The sequence below is a fragment of the Solea solea genome, chromosome 12 (genome assembly GCF_958295425.1).
Source record: "Solea solea chromosome 12, fSolSol10.1, whole genome shotgun sequence".
NCBI classification, from domain to species: domain Eukaryota; kingdom Metazoa; phylum Chordata; class Actinopteri; order Pleuronectiformes; family Soleidae; genus Solea; species Solea solea.
The window spans coordinates 25,184,814-25,206,456 of record NC_081145.1 but is presented as its reverse complement, the minus strand read 5'-3'; the positions used below and the strand labels follow the sequence as shown (position 1 = coordinate 25,206,456).

General features: G+C 39.9%; 2 protein-coding genes across 3 annotated transcripts in view; one reads left to right on the top strand and one right to left on the bottom strand.

The window, feature by feature from the left end:
- Positions 1 to 692: 692 nt before the first annotated feature.
- Positions 693 to 12,660, top strand: ano10b (anoctamin 10b). Its single transcript, XM_058646369.1, has 16 exons — positions 693 to 857; positions 1,351 to 1,412; positions 2,885 to 3,162; positions 4,672 to 4,845; positions 5,371 to 5,508; positions 5,964 to 6,080; positions 6,728 to 6,844; positions 7,467 to 7,799; positions 8,745 to 8,927; positions 9,103 to 9,158; positions 9,252 to 9,326; positions 9,587 to 9,751; positions 9,836 to 10,027; positions 10,121 to 10,258; positions 10,364 to 10,480; positions 10,941 to 12,660. Exons 3-16 carry the CDS (start codon positions 2,892 to 2,894, stop codon positions 10,962 to 10,964), a joined length of 2,100 nt encoding a protein of 699 aa, XP_058502352.1. The 5' UTR covers positions 693 to 857; positions 1,351 to 1,412; positions 2,885 to 2,891; the 3' UTR covers positions 10,965 to 12,660.
- Positions 12,661 to 17,809: 5,149 nt separating this feature from the next.
- snrkb (SNF related kinase b) overlaps positions 17,810 to 21,643 on the bottom strand; it is a 29,500-nt gene continuing 25,666 nt past the window's right edge. For both annotated transcript variants that reach the window (XM_058644739.1, XM_058644738.1), the window contains 2 exons: positions 19,882 to 20,023; positions 17,810 to 19,122 (listed from right to left, as the gene is read on the bottom strand). In XM_058644739.1, the coding sequence (XP_058500722.1) occupies positions 18,045 to 19,122; positions 19,882 to 20,023 (1,220 nt within the window). In that variant the 3' untranslated portion in view covers positions 17,810 to 18,044. The remainder of the gene's footprint in view (positions 19,123 to 19,881; positions 20,024 to 21,643) is intronic.

The following is a 21,643-nucleotide window of genomic DNA, read 5'->3' as shown; positions in this document are numbered from 1 at the left end:
ACATTTAACCGACATAAAAAACGAAGGTTTATCACATACATTTCTGAAAAGTTGCGCGTCTCGTACGAGATTCGTTCGTACGTTAGACCGGGGTTCAATTCCCCGACGGGGAGAAACTTTTTTTTTCATGTGGACTAAAAAGGGTGACTTTACACTTGGATTTGTATTATTATTGCACGCCATCTTCTTGTTGTCAATAGGTCTGGACAGGACGCTGTAGTAGCCGAAGCCAGGGCTCTTATTTTGAAGGCCAGAGTAAAAGGGAAAGTGAGGACTGAAAGGAAATTAAATTTATATAATATATATTTTATAATTTATATGTAAATAAATAAATGAGATTCAGAAACGTGCAGCACTTTGGCAGTTCGATTTGTTTACGTTTAGACACAGTCAACCAATGTTTTGCCCTAACACACCTCACTTCCCCTTTTAGATCTGGCCTTCAAAATAGGAGCCCTTGGCTTCGGCCACAACAACTTCCTGTCCAAACCTCTTGACAACAAGAACGTTTTACAATAAAAGCTCACATAAAATCCACAATTGCACGTTGTGTTCACTAACCCAAGTGGGTTCCTGTAATACCGGAGGCCGCAGCCAGGGGTGCTTGTTGTTGTTTTGAGGGGCATTAGGACCCTGGGGTGCAGCAGCAGGAGGGGCGGCAGCAGCAGCAGCAGCAGTGCAGGGAGGAGAGATTGATAAAAACTAAACAACCCTCCACGCCCTGCAGTCTCTGGGAAGTTTCTCCGCATTCCTGCCATACACATACACACACACACACACACACACACACACACACTAATATATATATATATATACAGACAGACAGACAGCTGGAAGGAACCACACACTGAGGCTGGGTAAGTGTATGTGTGTGTGTGTGTGTGTGTAGAGAGAGTGAGAGTCAGAGTGCCCTTTTCCTGGTTTTGGTTTCTCTGCAGAACAACTGAACTGTGTCTTACTGTGTGTGTGTGTGAACTCGTTTTCTGCTATAAACACTGATTTTGTCAGGGCCGGTCGTCTTCATTGGGGACAAAAGCTCAGTCCTAATGAGGCAGAACCTCATTTATAAGACTGTCTTAGGTAAAGCTAACCCTACTGTGGTTAGGTTAAGGGTTAAAATGAGTTATTAACCAGTTATAGTTAAGGTTTTGTTCACGCTGTCCAAATGAATGGCAGTTAATCCAGTGTAATAACACAAGAAAAGCTACGTAAAACCTGTTTGTGTGAGTGTATAATACTTGTGTTTTGTTGCCTTTTAAGGGCATAAACACTGAGGTTGTCCAAATGAATAGAAGTCAATAAGTGTCTATGAAAACCTGTGTGTGTGTGTGTGTGTGTGTGTTCAAACAGGACTTTAAAGGCAGTGGTGGTGTGGACCTGCTGTAGGAGCCTCACCATCAACATCCTGCCAGGTATTGATTGTATTTCCTGTCTCATTCTCTCTGTCTATGACCTCGCACTATGCTCAGCTGTCGCTGCACCGTCTGTCACAAGTGGAAGTCCAGACTGAGTCACTTTCCCTCTGGTCCACTGCGTGTGCCTGTGTAAAGACAAAGGAGGGCAGTTTATCTCTAAAATTCCTATCACCAGAGAGCGTCCGCTTCAGCTGAAACATCCAGTGTTCATTCATTTATTATCATCGCGATGCAAATGATCCAGAAATGACCGCTCTTTAGTTTCACGTGCAAATGTTAAAGTGTTATATCTGATAATGCAAATACATTTCAATTTGTTATGGCTCTGGTCAGTTTCCTACAGTAAACAAGACTTTAAGATCTCTGGATTTAAACATTAATAACTGTTTATAATGATTAATAATACTGTATATGTCCTGAATTCTCATATTTTTACATGGACAAATATTTCCACACAGTGGACATCAAAAGTGTAATGAGTAACTTTTAAACATAAACAAAACCGTTTTCATATGAGGTCATACAGTGATGATTTATCAGATCAAAACCCGAAATGCTTTATTGATGTTACAGCTACTACAACCAAGAACAGAAATTAACATGAACTAAGGCACTATAAACTATATATATAAGATTTTATACCATAAAATATTCACCTTTGTGTCAGATATACAAGAACTGAATAAATAAGTGCTGATAAACGGTGTTAGAAGATTGAAATTGAACCTAAATAAGTGAACTGTGTGTAACCTAATATATAATATATAAATGTAAGTGTTGAAATGTGCAACTACATTGGTGCTGATTGTAAATTAAGTCCATCAGACACACACGACTATACACACATAGGTATATATCAATATAATAATGTAAGAACTACATAGAGAGTGCTTCATTTAGCCGGTTGCTGCTCCTTTGATCTCAAATGCTTCACCACACCTCAGTGGTCGTTTTATCACTCGATAAGATCGTCTTCAAGGCACTTTTGGATAGAATTTACTGCTCTCCGCTGTGTTTCTCTTCCACTCTGAGTGCGTGGAGAGGGGGAAAGGGACAAAGACACTGATTCACCGGCTTCCTGCAGCAGTGTCAGTTTAATTACCACACTATGTATTGTATGGTTTGGTTTTTTTCCACTAATAAAAAAAAATTTAAAAATATTTTTTTCCTAAACCTTCATACGTTTACTTTACATCACAGAAAAATGACAGAATATTAAAGAAGTCAAATCTAATAATTCGCTTGTTGTAGCTCTAAAGTATCACAATTTAAGACTAGAAGGTCTTAAACTGTTATTGTATTGTTGAGTCTGGCAACGTTAGAAAAGGTGTAGGTTTGGTAAATCCTGGAATTCCACTTTAAACTTTCATTTAACCTCTTCCTGCGAGTGGAGCAAGGAAAAAAAAAGGTCTGTGACGATCGATGACGCTGCAGTTTGAAGGTGAACTTGTGAACTTGTGTCTCCCCAGTCTCACCATGAGTAAGGCAGGTGCTGATGAAGGTGGAGGAGCTGGCGGTGGCGGCAGTGAAAAAGCCTTGCAGCAGGCGGAGGATGACACTCCCGAGGGAAAGTTCCCGGGAAAACTGAGCGCCGTCATCAGCGGACCGGGCTGGACCAAGGTCACCTGCCCCTGCTGTGCCACAGAAAGGGTGGAGCCACTCGTTCTGGTGAAGCTCGGAGCGAATGTTCGGCCCGAGACCAAGAGGTGGCTCATCAAGCTGATTGGAGCTTCTCAGAAAGATGGAGGTAAAAGAATAAACATTTATCAACTCTGTTTCTCTCATACTGGGAATCAACTGGACTTTATTGCGTAGAAGGACGTTCACTGTTGCCACATGGCTGCTTCCACTCACATATTACCTTTTTTTATGTCTAATAGAGATCAGATATCAGATATTTGACATATTTTAATCATCACCATCAACTGATTCTCATTTAATTAAGCACTTATTACACATTATTTGCATTGTTACAATATTCTACAATATACTACAGCGGTTAGAGTCGTTGTGGTTGTTTTCATGTGGATGAAGCCAATGAGTTGTTTTTAAGAACGAGAAAGAAAAAGATTCTATAGGGAAAGTTCTGGAAACGGCCTAAAAAAAGTTACGTTTTTCTTGATTTCATGCATTTACTTTACTTTTTTCTCTTCTAAAATACGTACAAAGCATATTGGTTTTCCCATTTCTGTTTATTTTTTATTAATGAGATATTTTTTCCTGATAGCTCAATTGCAAACAAAGTTGTTCAGTTGACTCCAGTTTTATAAAAATTCCGTCATTAATTCAGAAAAACTGAACCAAAAAAAAAATCGGGAGAAATTACATCATTAATTCAGATTAAAAAATCGGGAAAAATCATCTCCTCAATTCATAAAAACAGCCAAAAACAAAAAAAATTATGTTTTTCATTCAGAAAAACTGAACCGAAAAACAAATTCTGGGAAAAAACATGTCATTGATCAAGAAACACGGAGTCAAATGTTTGTTTAAACAAATGCACTGTAGACAGAGATACAGTTTAGTTTAGTTTTTTGAATAATTTATGGGCCAAAACAAAAGGTGCACTATCATCATCCATATACAGTCGACCTGTCGTCTCTACAGCAGCCTCTCTTTTCATCACTCACACAGAATGTCCTCAAAATGTCTTCAAAATGTCCTCCGTCCCTCCCCAGCTGCTGGTTTATTGGCTCACAAGAAAGAAAAAGATTCTATAGGGAAAGTTCTGGAAACGGCCTAAAAAAGTTTTTCTTGATTTCATGCATTTACTTTACTTTTTTCTCTTCTAAAATACGTACAATGAATATTGGTTTTCCCATTTTTGGTTCTGTTTCTGTTTATTTTTTATTAATGAGATATTTCTTCCTGATAACTCAATTGCAAACAAAGTTGTTCAGTTGACTCCAGTTTTATAAAAATTCCGTCATTAATTCAGAAAAACTGAGGCGACAATAAAAAAAATCTGGAAAAATCATCTCCTCAATACATAAAAACAGCCAAAAACAAAAAAAAAAGATGTCTTTCATTCAGAAAAACTGAACCGAAAAACAAATTCTGGAAAAAAACATGTCGGAGTCAAATGTTTGTTTAAACAAATGCACTGTAGACAGAGATACAGTTAAGTTTAGTTTTTTTGAATAATTTATGGGCTAAAACAAAAGGTGCACGATCATCATCCATATACAGTCGACCTGTCGTCTCTCACACAAAATGTCCTCAAAATGTCTTCAAAATGTCCTCCGTCCCTCCCCAGGTGCTGGTTTATTGGCTCACCCGGGTGAAGACGCCAGTGGCGACATCATCGTGGTCGCCGCTCCTCGCTGCACGTTACTGCGAGGCGCCGAGGAGTTGGGTCTGTGTAAGACGTACCAGAGCGGGGACATGGAGGCGTTCTCCTACAACGACAGAGACAACTTTAAAGATTCAGGTCAGGAAAACAAGTTTTCAGCTTCTTAAATGTGGAATATTTCCTGGTTTCTTTGCTCCATAAGACAAAGAAATCATTCAGAGTGGAATAGTTTTGGTTTGTGGTTTGAGAACTTGATCATTTCTTGGTTTGTTAAACACTGATCAACATTTTTCAACATTTTATGACATTTTATGACATTATATGGACCCAACAAGTATTCGATAAATCGACAAAATCGACAGATTCATAAATTACGAAGGCAGTCGTTAGTTGCAGCCCTAATTTAGATCATTTTTTCTTTGTTTTTTTCTGTACAAATCCCCTGTAACTCCCATCTACATCAAAATAATCTTTATCTTATGTTATTAATGTTAAAGGTCTATATCACTCAGCCCTACATTAGTACATTCAATCGTTGGTGTCAAAATAAAGCTCTAGTATCTGGATCATCTAATTCTAATTTGAGGTTTGCTGAGGTTTTCTGTTCATCATCATTGGATTTCTGTGTTTTCTTGATGCGTTTTTTTGAATATTGTGTGACAGACAACACGGAAGTGTTCCTGACTCTGGCCGAGCGACAGTTCATGGTGAAGTACGAGCTGGACGGTCTACGGGCGCAGAGGGACCTGAGGATCCCCGGGCTGACGGACGGCCGTGCGCTGCAGAACCGAGACAACGTCTGTGAGTTGTTTTTGAGTCTGTGTTTGTTTGCTTTTAATAATAATATAAAATAATAATACATGTTCATGATCATGTGTTCATTTTTGATTCTTTTATTACGATTTATCTCAACAACTTTCATATGTCCAGTACGGGTGCAAAAATGTGCTAATGTATTTTTTGTATTTATTCCTTATTCTTCTATATAGATTCTTACGTTTATATTTTTTATACATAAGTTTTATACATTTATATTTTTTTTCTTTTCTTTGGTATTTTTTATTTTAATTGAACAGGACAAAAAAATTGAAGAATCTAAAGGTCACACATTTACAGCAGCAGTGTAACCCTGCACTGTGTGTATCCACTGTAGAATTCTTGCTGACCTCAGCTGTTTGAAATCGCTTTATACAGCGACATTTTCTCTCTTCTTTCTTTGTGTTACTCGTGCGTCCCTGTGTGTGTGTGTGTCACAGGGCAGAAGCTCGGCTCGGCTGGTGTCATCGTGGACACGTTTCCTCTCCACAACCCGGAGCAGCTGAAGGAGCTGAGTGAAGCCTGGTACTCTGGGAATCAGCTGGTTCAGCCGCTGGGTGGGTTGGAAAAACAAAAACAAAAACTCTTTTTATTTTCATTGTCACAATTGTCATTTTTAAATGGCAATGTCACCAAATCGAAGCCACGCAGGAGTGAAAATATTCTGCTTTTCTATCACAGCTAATGTGGATGACACGTGACTGAAAACTGATTTTCTAGCTGCTATGAAAACCAAAATCTGACAGTCCCATCAACTTAATTTTTAGTTACTTAACGTCTGTTGGTGAAAAATGGGTCGTTGACAAACATGTTTCGGCATAGTTTTCGGGACAGCCTGTTCAAATGTTGGCCCGTGGGCTACATGTGGCCCAAAAGCAACCTCTTATGGCCCTTTTTCACAGCACAGCACAGTTTAGGTTGGTTTTCCACTACAAAAATAGTACCTACTCAACGTGGGCGGAGTCATCACTGTTGTTTGTTTTACACACGACACACAAACGACTTGTAAAGCAGTTGTTTTCAGTGTAACTGAATGATTAGAATGGACAGAATGAGCACAATGTTTTGATTTCAGAGTGAAAAACATCATTGCTCGTACCTCAGATTCTGTTTATGCAATTTTGAATTTGTTTTTTTACGTCCTGCATCACTGTAACCGTAACAACCGAGACGTCTTGTAATTTCTGATTGTTGCTTCATTCAGATTCAGTCAACGGGTATTTTGGAAGCTCTGTGGCTTTTTACTTCAGCTTCCTGGATTTCTACACCTGGTCTCTGCTTCCACCCGCCATTCTGGGTCTGTCCATCACATACTTCTCAGGTAGGTGTGTGGATTTACCTATTGTTTTTTTTATGTATATATTATTAGTATTATTATTATAATAATATTTTATGACAACCTTTTCCGACTGAAAACTGAAGTTTGTCTCACTTTGTAAACTTCCCCGTCTCTCTGCACCAAAGTCCAATGAGAAAATCTGTGATTTTACATCACGACACACTGTTGAGCTGTTGATCCACTGCTGCTCCAGTCGGGACGTTTAAACGGGTCATTTTGTAGATTTAAGTGTCTGAAATCCCTGGATTTTAATAAGTGACACAAACTCACCAAATAAGGAAGCAGTAGACGGGCAGCTGCTGCGTCTCCATGAGTTAAAAATGCAGATTTTTTCTATGGGGTTTGGTGTGGGAGAGTAAGCGTTTTTAAAACTAGAAAAAGGCTAAAAATATACATATACATAAGGTTGACAAGGTTGTATAAAACATTCAAAACATCATAAAAGGACAAGCTAATTATCTCATTATAATCACAAAGCCATTGCAGTGAAGCCATTAGGATAATACGATTGGGAAAACCCTCATATTTGAAGCAGAGAAACCACACAAACACACAAACACAAAAACAGACTAACTGGCCACAAAGTTCCTGTTGCCGCTCACAGGTGAGGCACAGAAGGAGGTGGTGGACTCAGTCTCGGGCGCGCAGGTCGAGGAGGAGGATGAAGATCACGGTCACAGCGGTCACATGATCCAGGCGGTGTTCAGCATGCTCTGGTCCACGGTTTTCATGGAGCTGTGGAAGCGCAGGAGCTCGTCCCTGTCCTACCGCTGGGGGACCCTGCACCTCGCCGAGCGCTTCGCCGAGCCCAGGCCTGGGTTTCACGGCGACCTCGGGGTGAACCCTGTGACGGGTCGCGTGGAGCCACTGTTTCCTGGCTGGCAGAGAGACCTGCGTATGGCGCTGGTGTCGATTCCTGTGGTGGGGCTGTTTCTGGGTAAGACTTTGATTTGTAATTTAAAGTGTGCCGGATTTTTTTTTACATTTTTTTATTTTCCTGACTTTTTTTTTTCTTGTGCCGTATTTTTTTTAAATTTCTTTTTTTCTTGTGCCGGATTTTTTTTTGACATTTTTTTTTGCCTGACTTTTTTTTTTCTTGTGCCGGATTTTTTTTTAACATTTTATTTTTCTTGTGCCGGATTTTTTTTAACATTTTATTTTTCTTGTGCCGGATTTTTTTTTACATTTTTTTATTTGCCTGACTTTTTTTTTTCTTGTGCCGGATTTTTTTTAAAAAATTTTTTTTCTTGTGCCGGATTTTTTTTTACATTTTTTTTTTGCCTGACTTTTTTTTTATTTATTGTGCCGGAATTTTTTTTTTGGTTGTTTTTTTTTTGGCTGGCCCTAATATACCTTCGTAGATTTTAGTCACTACCTAATAAAAATTGCTTTATCTCGCTGTTAGACAGCCCTTTTTGATCTGGAAACAGAAGTTTATAAACCCTCCAGTCTCCTGCACCAAAGTCCATAGAGAAAATCAGCGTTCTTATTTCACAGGGACACAGAAGCTGCTGGTCTCCTGTTGTCTTCTCTGGTCATTTTATCTGCATAAAGGATTTCAAACACCATAGTCACAAAATGAGACATTTAAATTTACCTTTGGAGGCAACAGTGGATCAGCAACTGCTGTGTGCTGGGATATAAAATCGCTGATTTTATCGATGGACTTTGGTGGACGGAGGGAGACAGAGGTTCAAACTTCAGTTTCCAGTTGTAAAAAGCTGTCTAGCAACAAGATAACGCGGTGAACATGTTCTTAATATAATCATACACTTAAGCAGGCATGATTATTATTATTTCAATTTTTATGTTATTAGTAAAATAATGCTTTTTCTGAGTCTGTGTTGTTCAGCTTTGCCTCTTCCCTCGTCTCCCCCTGCAGGGCTGGTGATTCTGGGGATGCTTGGCTTCTACTGGGGTGAGGCCCAGGTTCAGCAGCTGCACACTGACTGGGACTCACTGGTGTCACAGACGTTGCTCTACATGCCCTCGGTGCTGCACATCGTCTACACGAACATGCTGGCCACTGTTTACAAGACGGTGGCCCGGGCTCTGACTGAATATGGTGAGAGAAAGAGAGCGACGGAGGGGGAGGGTTCTGATTCAACTTTATCATCCAAGGAACGGCAATGAATACCACAAACACCCCGGCCTTCAAAATAAGAGCCACTGGCTTTGGCTACAACAGAGAGAATAATACATGCCCTCTTTGCCCGACTTTTTCACTGTGTCTGTTTCAGAGAACCACAGAGAGGAGTCGTCCTTCGAGAAGCACCTGACAGCTAAAGTCTTGGTGGTACGTTTCCTCCTCCTCTTCTTCTATTGTCACACTCGTACTCGTCCTCCAAGCTCATTATTAACCCCCTTTTTCTCTCTGTCTTCCTTCCAGTTCACCTTCTTCAACTATTTTGCTGTGCTCTTCCACATTGCCTTCTTCAAACAGGACGTGCCTTTGCTCCGAAAGGTAACACAGGGTCCCTGCAGGTCCTTGAAAGGTTTTTGAGAATCGAGAATCTAAATAGACATTTTGTCCAAGAAAGAAGTTGATATTTAGGTCAATGTCTCCCTTGTTGTGTTGTGGACACTGTCCACTGTCTGTCTCTCTCCGCCATTGACGTGAGATTCCGTGCGGAACAATGAGCGAGTAAAGTTAAGCAAAGAGAGAGCAAATGACGACGCGACGCCTGGGAAATGAAAACTTTGTCTCACCATCTCTGTCTTTAGCGTCTGGCGTCGCTGCTGATCGTGTCGCAGCTGGTGAACCAGGTGACAGAGGTGGCCATACCGTTCCTGGTGGACCGCTTCATCAGCGCCCCCCATAGGGCAGAGAGTGAAGACGACCCCCAGGAGGACAAATTCAGGAAGCAAAGCACCCTCCCCGTTTTCCCCGTGTGTACAGATGATTAAAACGTGTTTATTTTGTCGTACAGGTGCCGGTTGAGTACGACAGCTCAGTTTCTTCTTTTATTCCAGGGTCTGTTTGCAGAGTACATCGAGCTCCTGGTGCAGTTCGGGTACCTGAGCCTCTTCTCCTGCGTGTACCCTCTGACGGCCGTGCTGCTGCTCGTCAACAACATGACGGAGATCCGCTCGGACGCCTACAAGATCTGCAAGCTCTTCCGCAAACCGTTCACGCCGCCCGTGGCTAACATGGGCGTGTGGCAGGTCAGCAGAAACACACACACACACACACACACACACACACACAGTGGAAATGAGTCCCAGGCAAACAGCTCGTGCCATTGTCCTGCGTTTCAGCTCGCATTCGAGGTCCTGAGTTTTGTCTCCGTCGTGTCCAACTGCTGGCTGCTGCTGCTGTCGCCACGGTTACAGGGCCTGTGTCACGAGGCCGGGATGAGCAGCACAAACATTCTTTTGTCAGCTGTTTTGGTCGAGGTATGAAGGAGGGCGAGGAGATACATGATTAGTCTGTGTGTGTGTGTGTGTGTGTGTGTGTGTGTGCGCTCGTAACATTCGCACGTCTGTGTGTGTTTTGTGCAGCATTTTCTCATTTTGGTCAAAGTCGTCCTGTCGGTCCTGATCCCAGACGAACCGGACTGGATCCGAAGAAAGAGAGAGCATATAGAGTTCACGTCCATGGAGGCTCTGAAGCTACAGGTGAAACCAAGTTTTCCTGTTCATCGAAACAAAGACTAGTTTATAATAATAACAAATGAACGGTCCTGAAACCAGAAGTAATTGTGAGATTATTGGAAAGTTGAAATCCTGCCTTGTGTCGCTTTAAGAAAAAAAAGCATAAATAACTTCAATTTAATTCATGAAACAAGTCGTGAAATTGACAAATAAACATTCGGATACAAAACAAATCCATGTGTAGAGAAAAGTTGCATGTATAGGGAATAATCGGACAATAAAATAAATGATATATATACAATATTATAAAAAAAAGGCTAAATATCTGCTCCAATAATCAGCTCAATAGATAAACTAGTGTTCCTTTAACTACCACTCTCAGTACTGTACATTTATTGTTTGCTTTAATGACATTTCTTGTTGCATATTCGACTTTTTATCCTTTTATCTGCATCACAACGTTTCTTTCTTCCTTCTCTTGCAGAAGCTGCAGCCTGACGAGTCGTGATTTCACTTCGACTAGAAAAGATACTACTGTGCAGAACCATCGTCAGTGTTGTGTCCACGCTCCGCTGCAGGGCCTACCATATTATACAGTATATATATATATGTATATATATATATATTTATATATATATATATGTACATATACACACACTGCTCTGCTTTAACGCTCACTGTGTGTTCACCGTTGAAGCCTTTTCTGCTCTGCTCTGCTCTCTCATCACCAAATGTGCTCATTATTATACATTTGAACCTGGAATTGCACCTTTACATCACTCACAAGGTAAAGAAAAAAGTGTCGCCTCCCCCTTTATATTTAATATTAGACAGCGAATGAAATGTAATGATAATTATTATTATAATTATTGCACTTAAAAATATTATGTCTCAGTATAGAAGGGATTTGTTCAGATTTAATTGATATATAATTAAGATTAAGTGAGGGACTAACACGAAACAGTATAAATTCCTCGCTCTTTGCTACCACCTGGTGGTCAACTACAGCCTGATGAATATTCCTTCTTTCAGCAGTATTGTATTATGTTACATCATAGTTCCTCCTCAGCGTGGGTCACTGCGGTCGTCATAGTTGGGGATTTTTACGCGACACAAACAAGGAAACTTTAAAAAATGTTTCTCAAACCCGGAAATTACTAAAATGATTGAGTTGGAATGATTTCTTTGTCATGTGGAGCAAAGAAACGAAGAAAATATTCACATTTTTGAAGCTAAAACAATCAAAAATCTTGTTTTTATCATGAAAAAAGCCTTCTCAAAGTAGCTTAAGATGAATTTAGTAATCGAATAATCGAGTCATTGTTTCAGCTCTAGTGTATAGTTCCTGGAAAAATAAGACATTACTTAAACCTCATAAGTATTTATTCAAATCTATGGTACATCATTTACAGCAAGTATCGGGGGATTTTAGGTTGTAATGAAATGCCAAAAATAATCCTGGTTTTATTGTCCTTAGGGGCAAATTCATTTCAAATTCATGTGTTTCATCAAATAAAAACAAAAAAGGTATTATTATTATTATTATTATTATAATATAATAATTGATACTGTCTTTTCCCCCTTATTAGAATTACTTTTATTTGCACACACACACACAGTAAGTAATCCCACTATAGTTAAAGGAACATCAAATATAATCTGAGTCTCAAATGTGGATCAACCAAAGAACCTTTATATGCTTCGTTGTTAGGAATATCTTATTTTTTTATGCCTTTATTTTTATATTCACCTTATCAGGCTCTGCGTGCCTTTAAGAAGTGACTGCTTGACTTCACTGAGTTGCAGAAACTCATTTAATCTCATACAGAGTGAGTGTTGCTTCATATAATGAACGTACAGCTGACGCCACAGCGGGAACGACCACCGTGTATTGTTTATTAAATATAAAGTATATCCTGCTGTAAGTTATTGTTGTTTTTTTAAGGAGGTAGTATTTCTTTACAGCCACCAGGAGGCACTATACGCTTGTATTTACAGTCAGTATCCAGCTCTCCACAGGCCCTGGTGGCTGCAGCACAGATGCTCATCTGTGGTGTGAGGCGCCCCCTGCTGGCTGCTGTTGTACATTTTCACGACTGGTGTGTGTGTGTGTGTGTTTGTGTGTGTGTGTGTGAGATCTGAAATACAGGTGGCAGTGTTGCTTGTTTGTCCCTAAAATGAAATAAATATGTACAAAAACTTCACCTCTTGTTATTATGTGTAGAAAGTATCTTAAAGATACTTGTACTACTAAGTATCACCACTTGAGTAAAAAGTATCTTATCATAAAATGACATTGGTAAAAGTTATTACTAAAGTAAAATTACTTAAATTGTATGACATTTACTGTACTTAAGTATAGTTTTTTTAATTTTCTGATATAAAATGTACTGAAGTTTTAGATGTAAAAGTATTTTAAAAAAAGTCAGGAGTTAAGGATCGAGCCACGGTGGCTCAGTGGTCGGGCGAGGTGTCTTTCAGCTCTGCTGGTCTATAGTGTCCTTGAGCAAAGACACTTAACGCCATGTTGCAGCGTGTGAACGGGTGAAAACTGTGGTGTAAAGCAGCTCATCAAGACTAGAGAAGCTCTATGTAAATACAGACCATAATAATAATAAAGTAACGAGTAACCAAGATAGTTAGAGGAAATGTAGTGGAGTAAACGTTAAAATATGTGAATTTTGTACACAAAATTCAACATTAAACATGCAGAAACTGAATTGATAAATGAAGTTATTCTGTTATTTAACAGTTCAGACTCTAAATATGTAGAAAAACATGATTTTCTCATATGAAACCATAAGTTAAGATGCTCCCTCCTGTCATTTTGATGCATTTGTATTAATAATAGTTCCAATTAGAATTAGAATTAGAATCCAAAGAATTCAATTTCTCAATTTAAGACAATAATAATGGCCTGAAATGCAGATGAAGATTCACATGGACTCACAAAGTGGACTAATCTTAAAGTAAATCGGTCAATTAACAGGTTGTAAATGAGTTAAATTAGAATGATTTAATACTGATAACGAGACGAGTAAAGAAAGGAAGCGTCAGAGTGTTTGGCTCCAGGTGAGAGTGGATGACGTCAGCTGATGTGAGTTGGAGTTAATCAGCCTCTCTGTACATCAACCAGGAAAACCAGAGTGTTAACGTTGTTTTTTATTGTCTGTGGTCTCAGCTCAGAAGACTCTCGACTCTGCTGCACTCATGTGTTCACTTTCACCTCCTGATGTGAGTCACACTTGTCTTTACATTTTTGTTTGATGATGCAAGACACTCTACCATCTACTGTCCTTCTTTTTAACTACTTAAAGTATATAATATCATTTCATTTACCGTCCAACGTGTCATTAAGTTAAGATGTTTAATTGCTCTTCTTACTTGAGTAAATGTATTTTGCTCTTGGACACGTTGTCCTCACTTAAATGTCCTATTTCCTGAACTTTGTTCTAAAGAGCACCCACTTTTATCCCCCCCAGCTTTATCTTTATTGGGCAATAAAAACACACATGCTGTAGTTCTTTATACATTCAGAAGTTTCCCTTTCACTTGTTCACCTGAGGTCTATTTTGGCAAAAATCTAAGAACTACTTTCCCCTGGAACTCCCCTCCATATGTTTGCATTGGTGACTTTATAGATTTTACTCTTCACTGAATTCTATCTCCAGCTTCGCCCACTTCACATTTGCTGACTCTCTTTACAAGAGATGTTTGGTGCAATAATTAAAGCTTCCTTGTTTGCATGTTATTCAAAACAAATACACTGAATCTGAACTAAAAAAAGGACCCAAAACCACCCGTTACCCATCTACCGATCCTGACCCAGTTTTTCGGAATCACTTGTTAAGAGGATTATCACAAAGAGGCCAAACTGTGCAAAAATGTGATTTTTATGCTCAATTAAATGACTTTGAATGTACTTTTAACGTCGCTTAAGTCAAAGTACAGTCAGACAAACCTGTTAAACTGATTAACTGTGTCTGTTGAACTCTTCATTGGATCTAAAACACGAGTTTAGAATAGAAGTAATTCAATAATTCAAACACAGATACAGTAAGTGGAGGACATTGTGTCTCACGGGACATGAAAAAAAAATCAATTATAAAGAGTCACAAGTCATCAGCTTTTAAGAAAACACATTTGACTTTCTTTTTTTAAATTTATTTATTTCTTTATTTAATCATTTTTAATAAATAAATACAGAAAAATAAGTTCATGGCTCCATAAGAGACGTGGTCTTCGATATAATGTAGGTCAGCAGACACGCACACACAGGCTGTAATCACACATTTCATCCCTTTTCTGCACAGACTTTCACTCCTTTTTTCTCCCTCCACAGCTGATGAAATGTCAAGCGAATAATCCGATTTCACGTGACATCCGCTCCGTCTGTGGGCAAAGGACTGTCCGATCACACGTCACAGGATGATTAAAAAAAAAAAAAAAAATCCAATTTGTTGATGCCGTGAAGCTGACAGGATTAAGTTTACTTTAACTATAATACAGCTTTGACCTTCAGTGACTCTGTGAAACACTTCACGTCTGAGGTTCAAGAGAGAGAGAGACAGTGTTTGTTTGTTTGTTTGTTTGTTTGTTTGTTTGGTCCAAAAGACTCAACAAATGTGAACTGCTCAGTCGTCGTCGTCGTCGTCGTTGTACTGTGCGCAACTCATCGTTCAGCAAGGAAACCTCGAGGTACAGTCACAGACCAAAGACACACGGAGGTATATTGTGATAAATAACAGTAACAACATGCACAGAGCCACAAATCTCTCATTTTATATATATATATATATATATACGTATATATATATGCATATATACGTATATATATAAAACACTTAAAAAGGAACGTCATATCTGCTCAAGATCAAACACTGTTCAAAATGTGTGGAATATTTAAAAAGAACAGCTTCAAATAATGGTGGAAGACCTGCATCCTTGTCAACGATCAAAGGCCATAGATAGAAACAGTATCATACACTATGTTACAACAAGCCCGTGTATACATATACATATATATATATATATATACCGTATACATATATCATTAAGAGTTAAAGATTAACAGAGAATCATATCATCGTCCCAGGCTTCAGCGTCATATCATACATAAGTACATTAATCTTACAACTTATGTATATATATATATATATATATCATCCTATCATAACATACAAGTTTCATGGCATGTCATTTATACATTACATCACGTCCTATAATACATTATTACACACATGTATCATATCATATATAACAAACGTCATGTAACACCTGCATGTGTCATGTGATGCATGTATCCCAACATACATGTATCATGTCACATAACTGATACAACAGCCTGTAATGCATTGTCATCTTATATTATACATATCATGTCATGTCATATAATACCTGTATCATATCATATATGTATCATACCATCAAATGCTTATATCATACATGTGTCATATCATACCTGTATCATATGATTTGATACATGTATCATAACATATACATGTACCATATCATATCATACATGTATGATACATGTATCATGTCATACATGCATCACACCATACCTGTATCATATCATAGGATACATGTGTCATATCTATATCATATGATAAATATATTATATTATACATGTATCATATCATGTATGTATCATACATCAAATACCTACATCATATTATACATTCATCATATGATACATGTATTATAACATATTATATGTGTATCATGTGTAACGTCCAATCATATCACATCATATATATTTATATATATATATCATATATGTAACAGTCTGAGTCAAAGTTAAGCTTATGTTAAGAGCTTTTAAACAAACAGAGGAGAAGCAGGTTGTGCAGAAAAGGAAAGAGTCGATATCTCTGCAGCTGCTCTGTAGCAGACGCTGGTTCTAACTTTATTCTGATATATTTATACATTTAAAAACAAAAACAAATGAAGCTCTGGATCTACTGAGCACATGTGCCACAGCCTCGTGACCTTTTGAGGTGTTTTTTGTTTTTTACAGTCAGAGGTGAAGTGACACAGTGGCTACCAACAGTGGAGGAATCCATTGTGTCATTGTAGGCACCTTTTGAACAAACAACACAGACCATAGCTTATTCACTTACAACTGTTACAGTCATTCTCTTCCTCTGGACTTCTTGAAATGCTCTGGAAATGCTCTGGTTGCACCACAGCGAATGGATGAAGCTCTATGTAGTTTGACTACTGTGCTGCACACAGGCTCAAGCTTAAAGTGATAGTTCAGGTACAGTTGTTTGTATGAGACTAATAACCAGCCTGACACACTCACTTTAGCCAACAAAAGTCTCACCTCATAAAATCACTCTTGCACCAAAGTCCACTGAGAAAATCTGCATTTTTAGCTCATGGTGACACAAGAGCTGCTGGTCTGCTGATGCTTTGACTGGCACATTTATGTCACTTAGGTCATTACAAACAGAGAATTCCATATACAGAAGGAACAAAATAAAGCAATCAAATGTACTGTTGAAGGCAGAAATGGATCAACAACTCCTGTGTGCCATGATGTATAATTGCCCATTTTCTCTAGGGACTTTGGCATAGGGGACGACCGGTTTACAAAGCGATGCTAACTTCAGATTTCAGTTGGAAAAGGCAAGAAAATGTGGCAAACATAGTCTCAGGATATCATCTTAAACCCGATTTGGATTAGATCGGGATTAGTTTTACATGGAGAAGTTGAGTAAAGTCATTATTACCTGAGCTTCTCAGTGATTTTGTTCCTGTCAAGATTATGGTGACTTGGGTACCCCAGTTAATACTAATCACATGTGAATAGATGGCAGCACATATGTGTGTAAATATATCCTATTTACAAGTTGATTTTCAAGCATTTAAGAAGCATTCAGTTTTGCACAAAGTGGTCACGCATGTCTGTGGCTAACTTTTTTTACAGTGTACGATAAACACGATTCCGAAGCAAAAGAAGGATATTTATCTGCAACTATTTGATAAATCTCTTCCCAAACTGCCTCTAAAAGTAAAAGTAGTACGCACATGACGACAGGAGCTAGCGGCAGTGGTGTGCATAAATCAACTGACCCCTCCCACTTTTGGTAGTTTTGGTACAGAGATTTCTTATTCCGTGCGAATTGTACCTTTAATATTCCATTATTCCCACCTACCTGTGTAAAACTTGAATTGAATAGTGCTTTAAACTCATTTTATTTGGTGAGCCTTTTGTTAAATGGCAAAAATCTTGGTTTGTCCCTTGTGTCCCCCACTAACAACTGTCCATGTTCTAGGCTGGTTCCCAGTGAAAGGAGACATACAACCACACTGGGGACAAAAAAACACCCTTAACCATCCCAACAATATAACGCGGCTGTACACGTCCCGTCCTGTACACTTGGTGGTTTCAGGCTTTCATGTCTCAAGGTCTCTGCAGCAGAAAGACTCAGCAGGAAACTCGGCTCTTTGCCACTTCTAACAGACACACACACACACACACTGTGCTCGGTGGTCAGCCGCTCGCTGAATGCTAAACAACATCCATGTCCCGAGTGTTGGAGCAGCAGGTGACAGACGGCAGCCCGGCCGAGGTTTCCACTCACAGCACACGGCAGCAGTTGTACTGAGCCAGCGGCAGGATCTTGGGCTTGTTGTGTGTCGGTATGTTGAGGGCCAGAGCTTTCTCGCACAGCGGGAACTGAAAGAGTCTCTCGCGCAGCTTTATGCTGTGCCGCTTCCCCGGCTCCACCCTGGGTGTTGCCTCGTCGCGGGTCCCAAGTGCATTGTGGGGGGGCGATCTGTCTGTTAAGAGGTCGTCCTTTACCCCTTCCTTTGTCGTTTCTTCCCGTGCTCCCTCGCTTCCTGCGTCTTTGCAGTTCAGGCTGAGTCGGGCAGCGGACGCAGGGAGGGAGGAAGGAGGTTTGTTGGTGTTGTTGTTGGGTTCCACCTCCTCGTCCTTTCCTTCCTCTGCAGTTGTCTGGTTGTCCGGTTGCCCCTGACAACACGGGACCAGGCCGGGCAGAGACCATGATGGGACTTCAGGGGTCTGACTGACTGATTTGTCTACGTGACTCGTTGGCTGGTACGCAATTACACTTCCACTGTCTTTAATCTCTAATTCCATCTCCGTCTCTGCCTCTTCGTTGTCCTCCTCCTCCTCCTCCTCCTCCTCTATCATCTCCACTGAGCTTCCACACTTCTTCTCTCTCTTGCATTGTTCTCTGCAGACTTGATCTTCTGCTCCGTCAAGCATCTCCTCAGCTTCCTTCTCTGGTTCTGCTGCGAACGGAGATGCCAGACTTTCTCCTTCGTCCAAACTACCCTCCTCTTTCTCCTCCTCCTCCTCCTCGTCCTCCTCCTCACAGATCTGCTGAAGAGCAGGCACGTTCTTGGGGACAGTGGGCTCCTCCACAGGAGGTGGACGGAGGGTGAGGCTGAGACTCGGCTGCCAGGGCCCGGGAAAAGACTTCAGAGGGCGGGGCTTTGCGGCCAGCAGGTCCCCGCTTTCTGGCGCTCCCGAGAGGGGAGCGCTGAGCGACAACGCCCCTGAGAGCCAGTGGGGTGGAGCCTCTGGGCTAAGCAGCACATTCTCCAAACCTTGGAGCCAGTTGTGAGCCTCGATCTCGTCCAGTGAGGCACGGCGACAGGGATCCTTCTGGAGCATGCTCGAGATCAGGCTGAAGGGGAAAAGACAGACTGTATGAAGATGACACAATGATATTTGTTGGAGACAACGAATATTCACCATCTTATTACTGCAACTGAAAACAACGCTGGGTGATAAAACAACAACAACACTTATCACAATGTAATAGCAGAAGTACAACAGGTCAACATTAATGCTGTTAATGTCTAACCCTAACCTTAACCTAACCACTATTCAAATGTTATCACTAAACTTAACCAGTTCCTCAGAAATTAGGTTCTGCCTCATCAGGTCAAGGTTTTGGTCTCCATGAGGACTACTGGTCCTAACAAGGTACACACAAACAGACGTAATTCCTTCCCTATTCCCTTACCCTAACCATAACAATCACAAATAATGCCTAATCCCAACCTTTTCTCTAACTCTAAAACCAGGTCCTTAATCCTCAGAAAGCCTGTTAGAGTTGTGTGGACCAGGCCAAAATGTCCCCACAAGGTCCAAATGTCCTCACAACGATAGGTTTGTTTGACAATTGGTCCAAACAGCTTATTTAAGACATGTACTTTCATGCAGAGGCAGTTTTTGCTGCATTAACAAGGTCATTATTTTTATTATTATCAACATTAATGGGATTATTTTTAAGGTCAACAGCAAGAACACGGCCTTGGATGATGAATTAAATTATGATAAAACAACATTTTCGCATATTCTTCTTTGGCTCTTCTGTTGTGCTCAGACAGGACACGACCCTGGCTTCTTTTTGTGTGTGTATTAATTCATCAACACTCACTCTCTGCAGCCGCTGGAGACGTGTTCAGGGACAGAGTAACGACAGTCCAGAATCATCACCAGGGTCTCGCTGTCGTTGGTTTCCTGAAAGGGAGGAACCCCACACACCAGCATGTAGAGGATCACCCCCAGAGACCAGATATCTGGAACACACACACAGACACACACACACACACAGAGACAGACAGAGACAGACAGAGAGACATTAGCATGTGATAACCTCTATTCTTATCAGGCCCCAAAATAGCAACGAGTCCCTCTGCTCTCAGATTATCTGCTGTGAGCGCCATCGTTCCTGGCCATCGTTAATCTCACTTAAAAGACTCACCGTGTGCATTTGACACAGTTTGACTTGTCCTGCACTCGTTTGTGTGTGAGATATTGTTGTCTTTGCTTGTCTTTTACTTATTTACTTTTGTTCATTTTACTGTCATGACGCCTTTTTGGGTTGGATCTGTTTTCTTTACATTGTGCTTCCGGTTTTTCAGAAGTGTTTCTTTCCCAGTTTTGCTTCCTGTCCTGTCTTCCCTGGTGATTGCCAGCTCCGCCCTAATGTGTTTCACCTGTGCCTCGTTAGTCTCACCTGTGTTTGATTGGCCCCGCCTACGCCACAGTGTATTTAGTCTCTGTGCTGCTTCCTTGTCAGTCCTGTCTGTTGTTGTGGGTTTTATGTGTTTTTGTTTTTTCAGTTTAAGTTTTATTTATTACAGAGAAATGTGGGTTAATTTGGGTCCTGTCTTTTTCACCACTTTAACATTTATTACTTTACAGCAGTTTGGTCGACTGTTGTTTTGTTTTACAAATTTTAAAACAACATTTGTCAGTTTTTAATTTAATTTGGGATTGGCTGTAGGGCTAAATGATTTTATTTAAATGAAGGTGCATAATTATTCAGATTTTACCTTTGGAATAACACATTAAAAAATGATTACTGTGTGATATTTGTGCAGATCTGTTTTCTTCTGTCTGTTGAACAGGACAATATTAAACTAAAATGGTGATTTGACACACATTTCTTGCAATTTGAAAATTGCAATAGGCCGCATTACGATGAATTGTTCAGCCTTAGTCAGCAGGACATTTTTGCTGTTACTGATCAATAATGTTTGTTATTTCAAAGGCACTTTCAGGGCCGGGCATTGGCAGTTGGCAGACAATTCTCAATGTTACAATATCTGTCCTTTTTATGTCCTTGTTATAGAAACACTCAAGCTCTCTCAGTATCTCCCGTCTGTTTTTTGTAAAGAATAAAGCTTCATCCAAAAGTAATACATGTACCCCAGTTTGAGAACTGTGGCTATTAAACAATCACATTACATTCTATTCTCACATCTCTGAAGCAAAGCATTAGCTATTTGTGATGAAAGAAATGCAGCACTTTCAAGCACTTCCTCCAAAATTCAAGCACTTTTCAAACCTTGAATGAACAGACATAATAAATATTTAAGCTTTTTTTATTATTGTCCACGTTACAGTGAAGGAAAACAAGAGAGAGGGAAGTGCATGAGTATCAGCTGGATGTCTGGTTTTTACATGTGTGACACACACACACACACACACACACACACACACATGATGTCAGAGGACATTTCCTGAAGACTTAAACTAACCTTTAACCATAACTACTACTACTAACCTAATCCTAACCTGTCATTTAAGTTATGGGGACTTGATTGTTGTCTCCATAATGGTCCCCACAACATAAGGAATACCACACACACACACACACACACACACACATGCATCCTGGTGCTGACCGACAG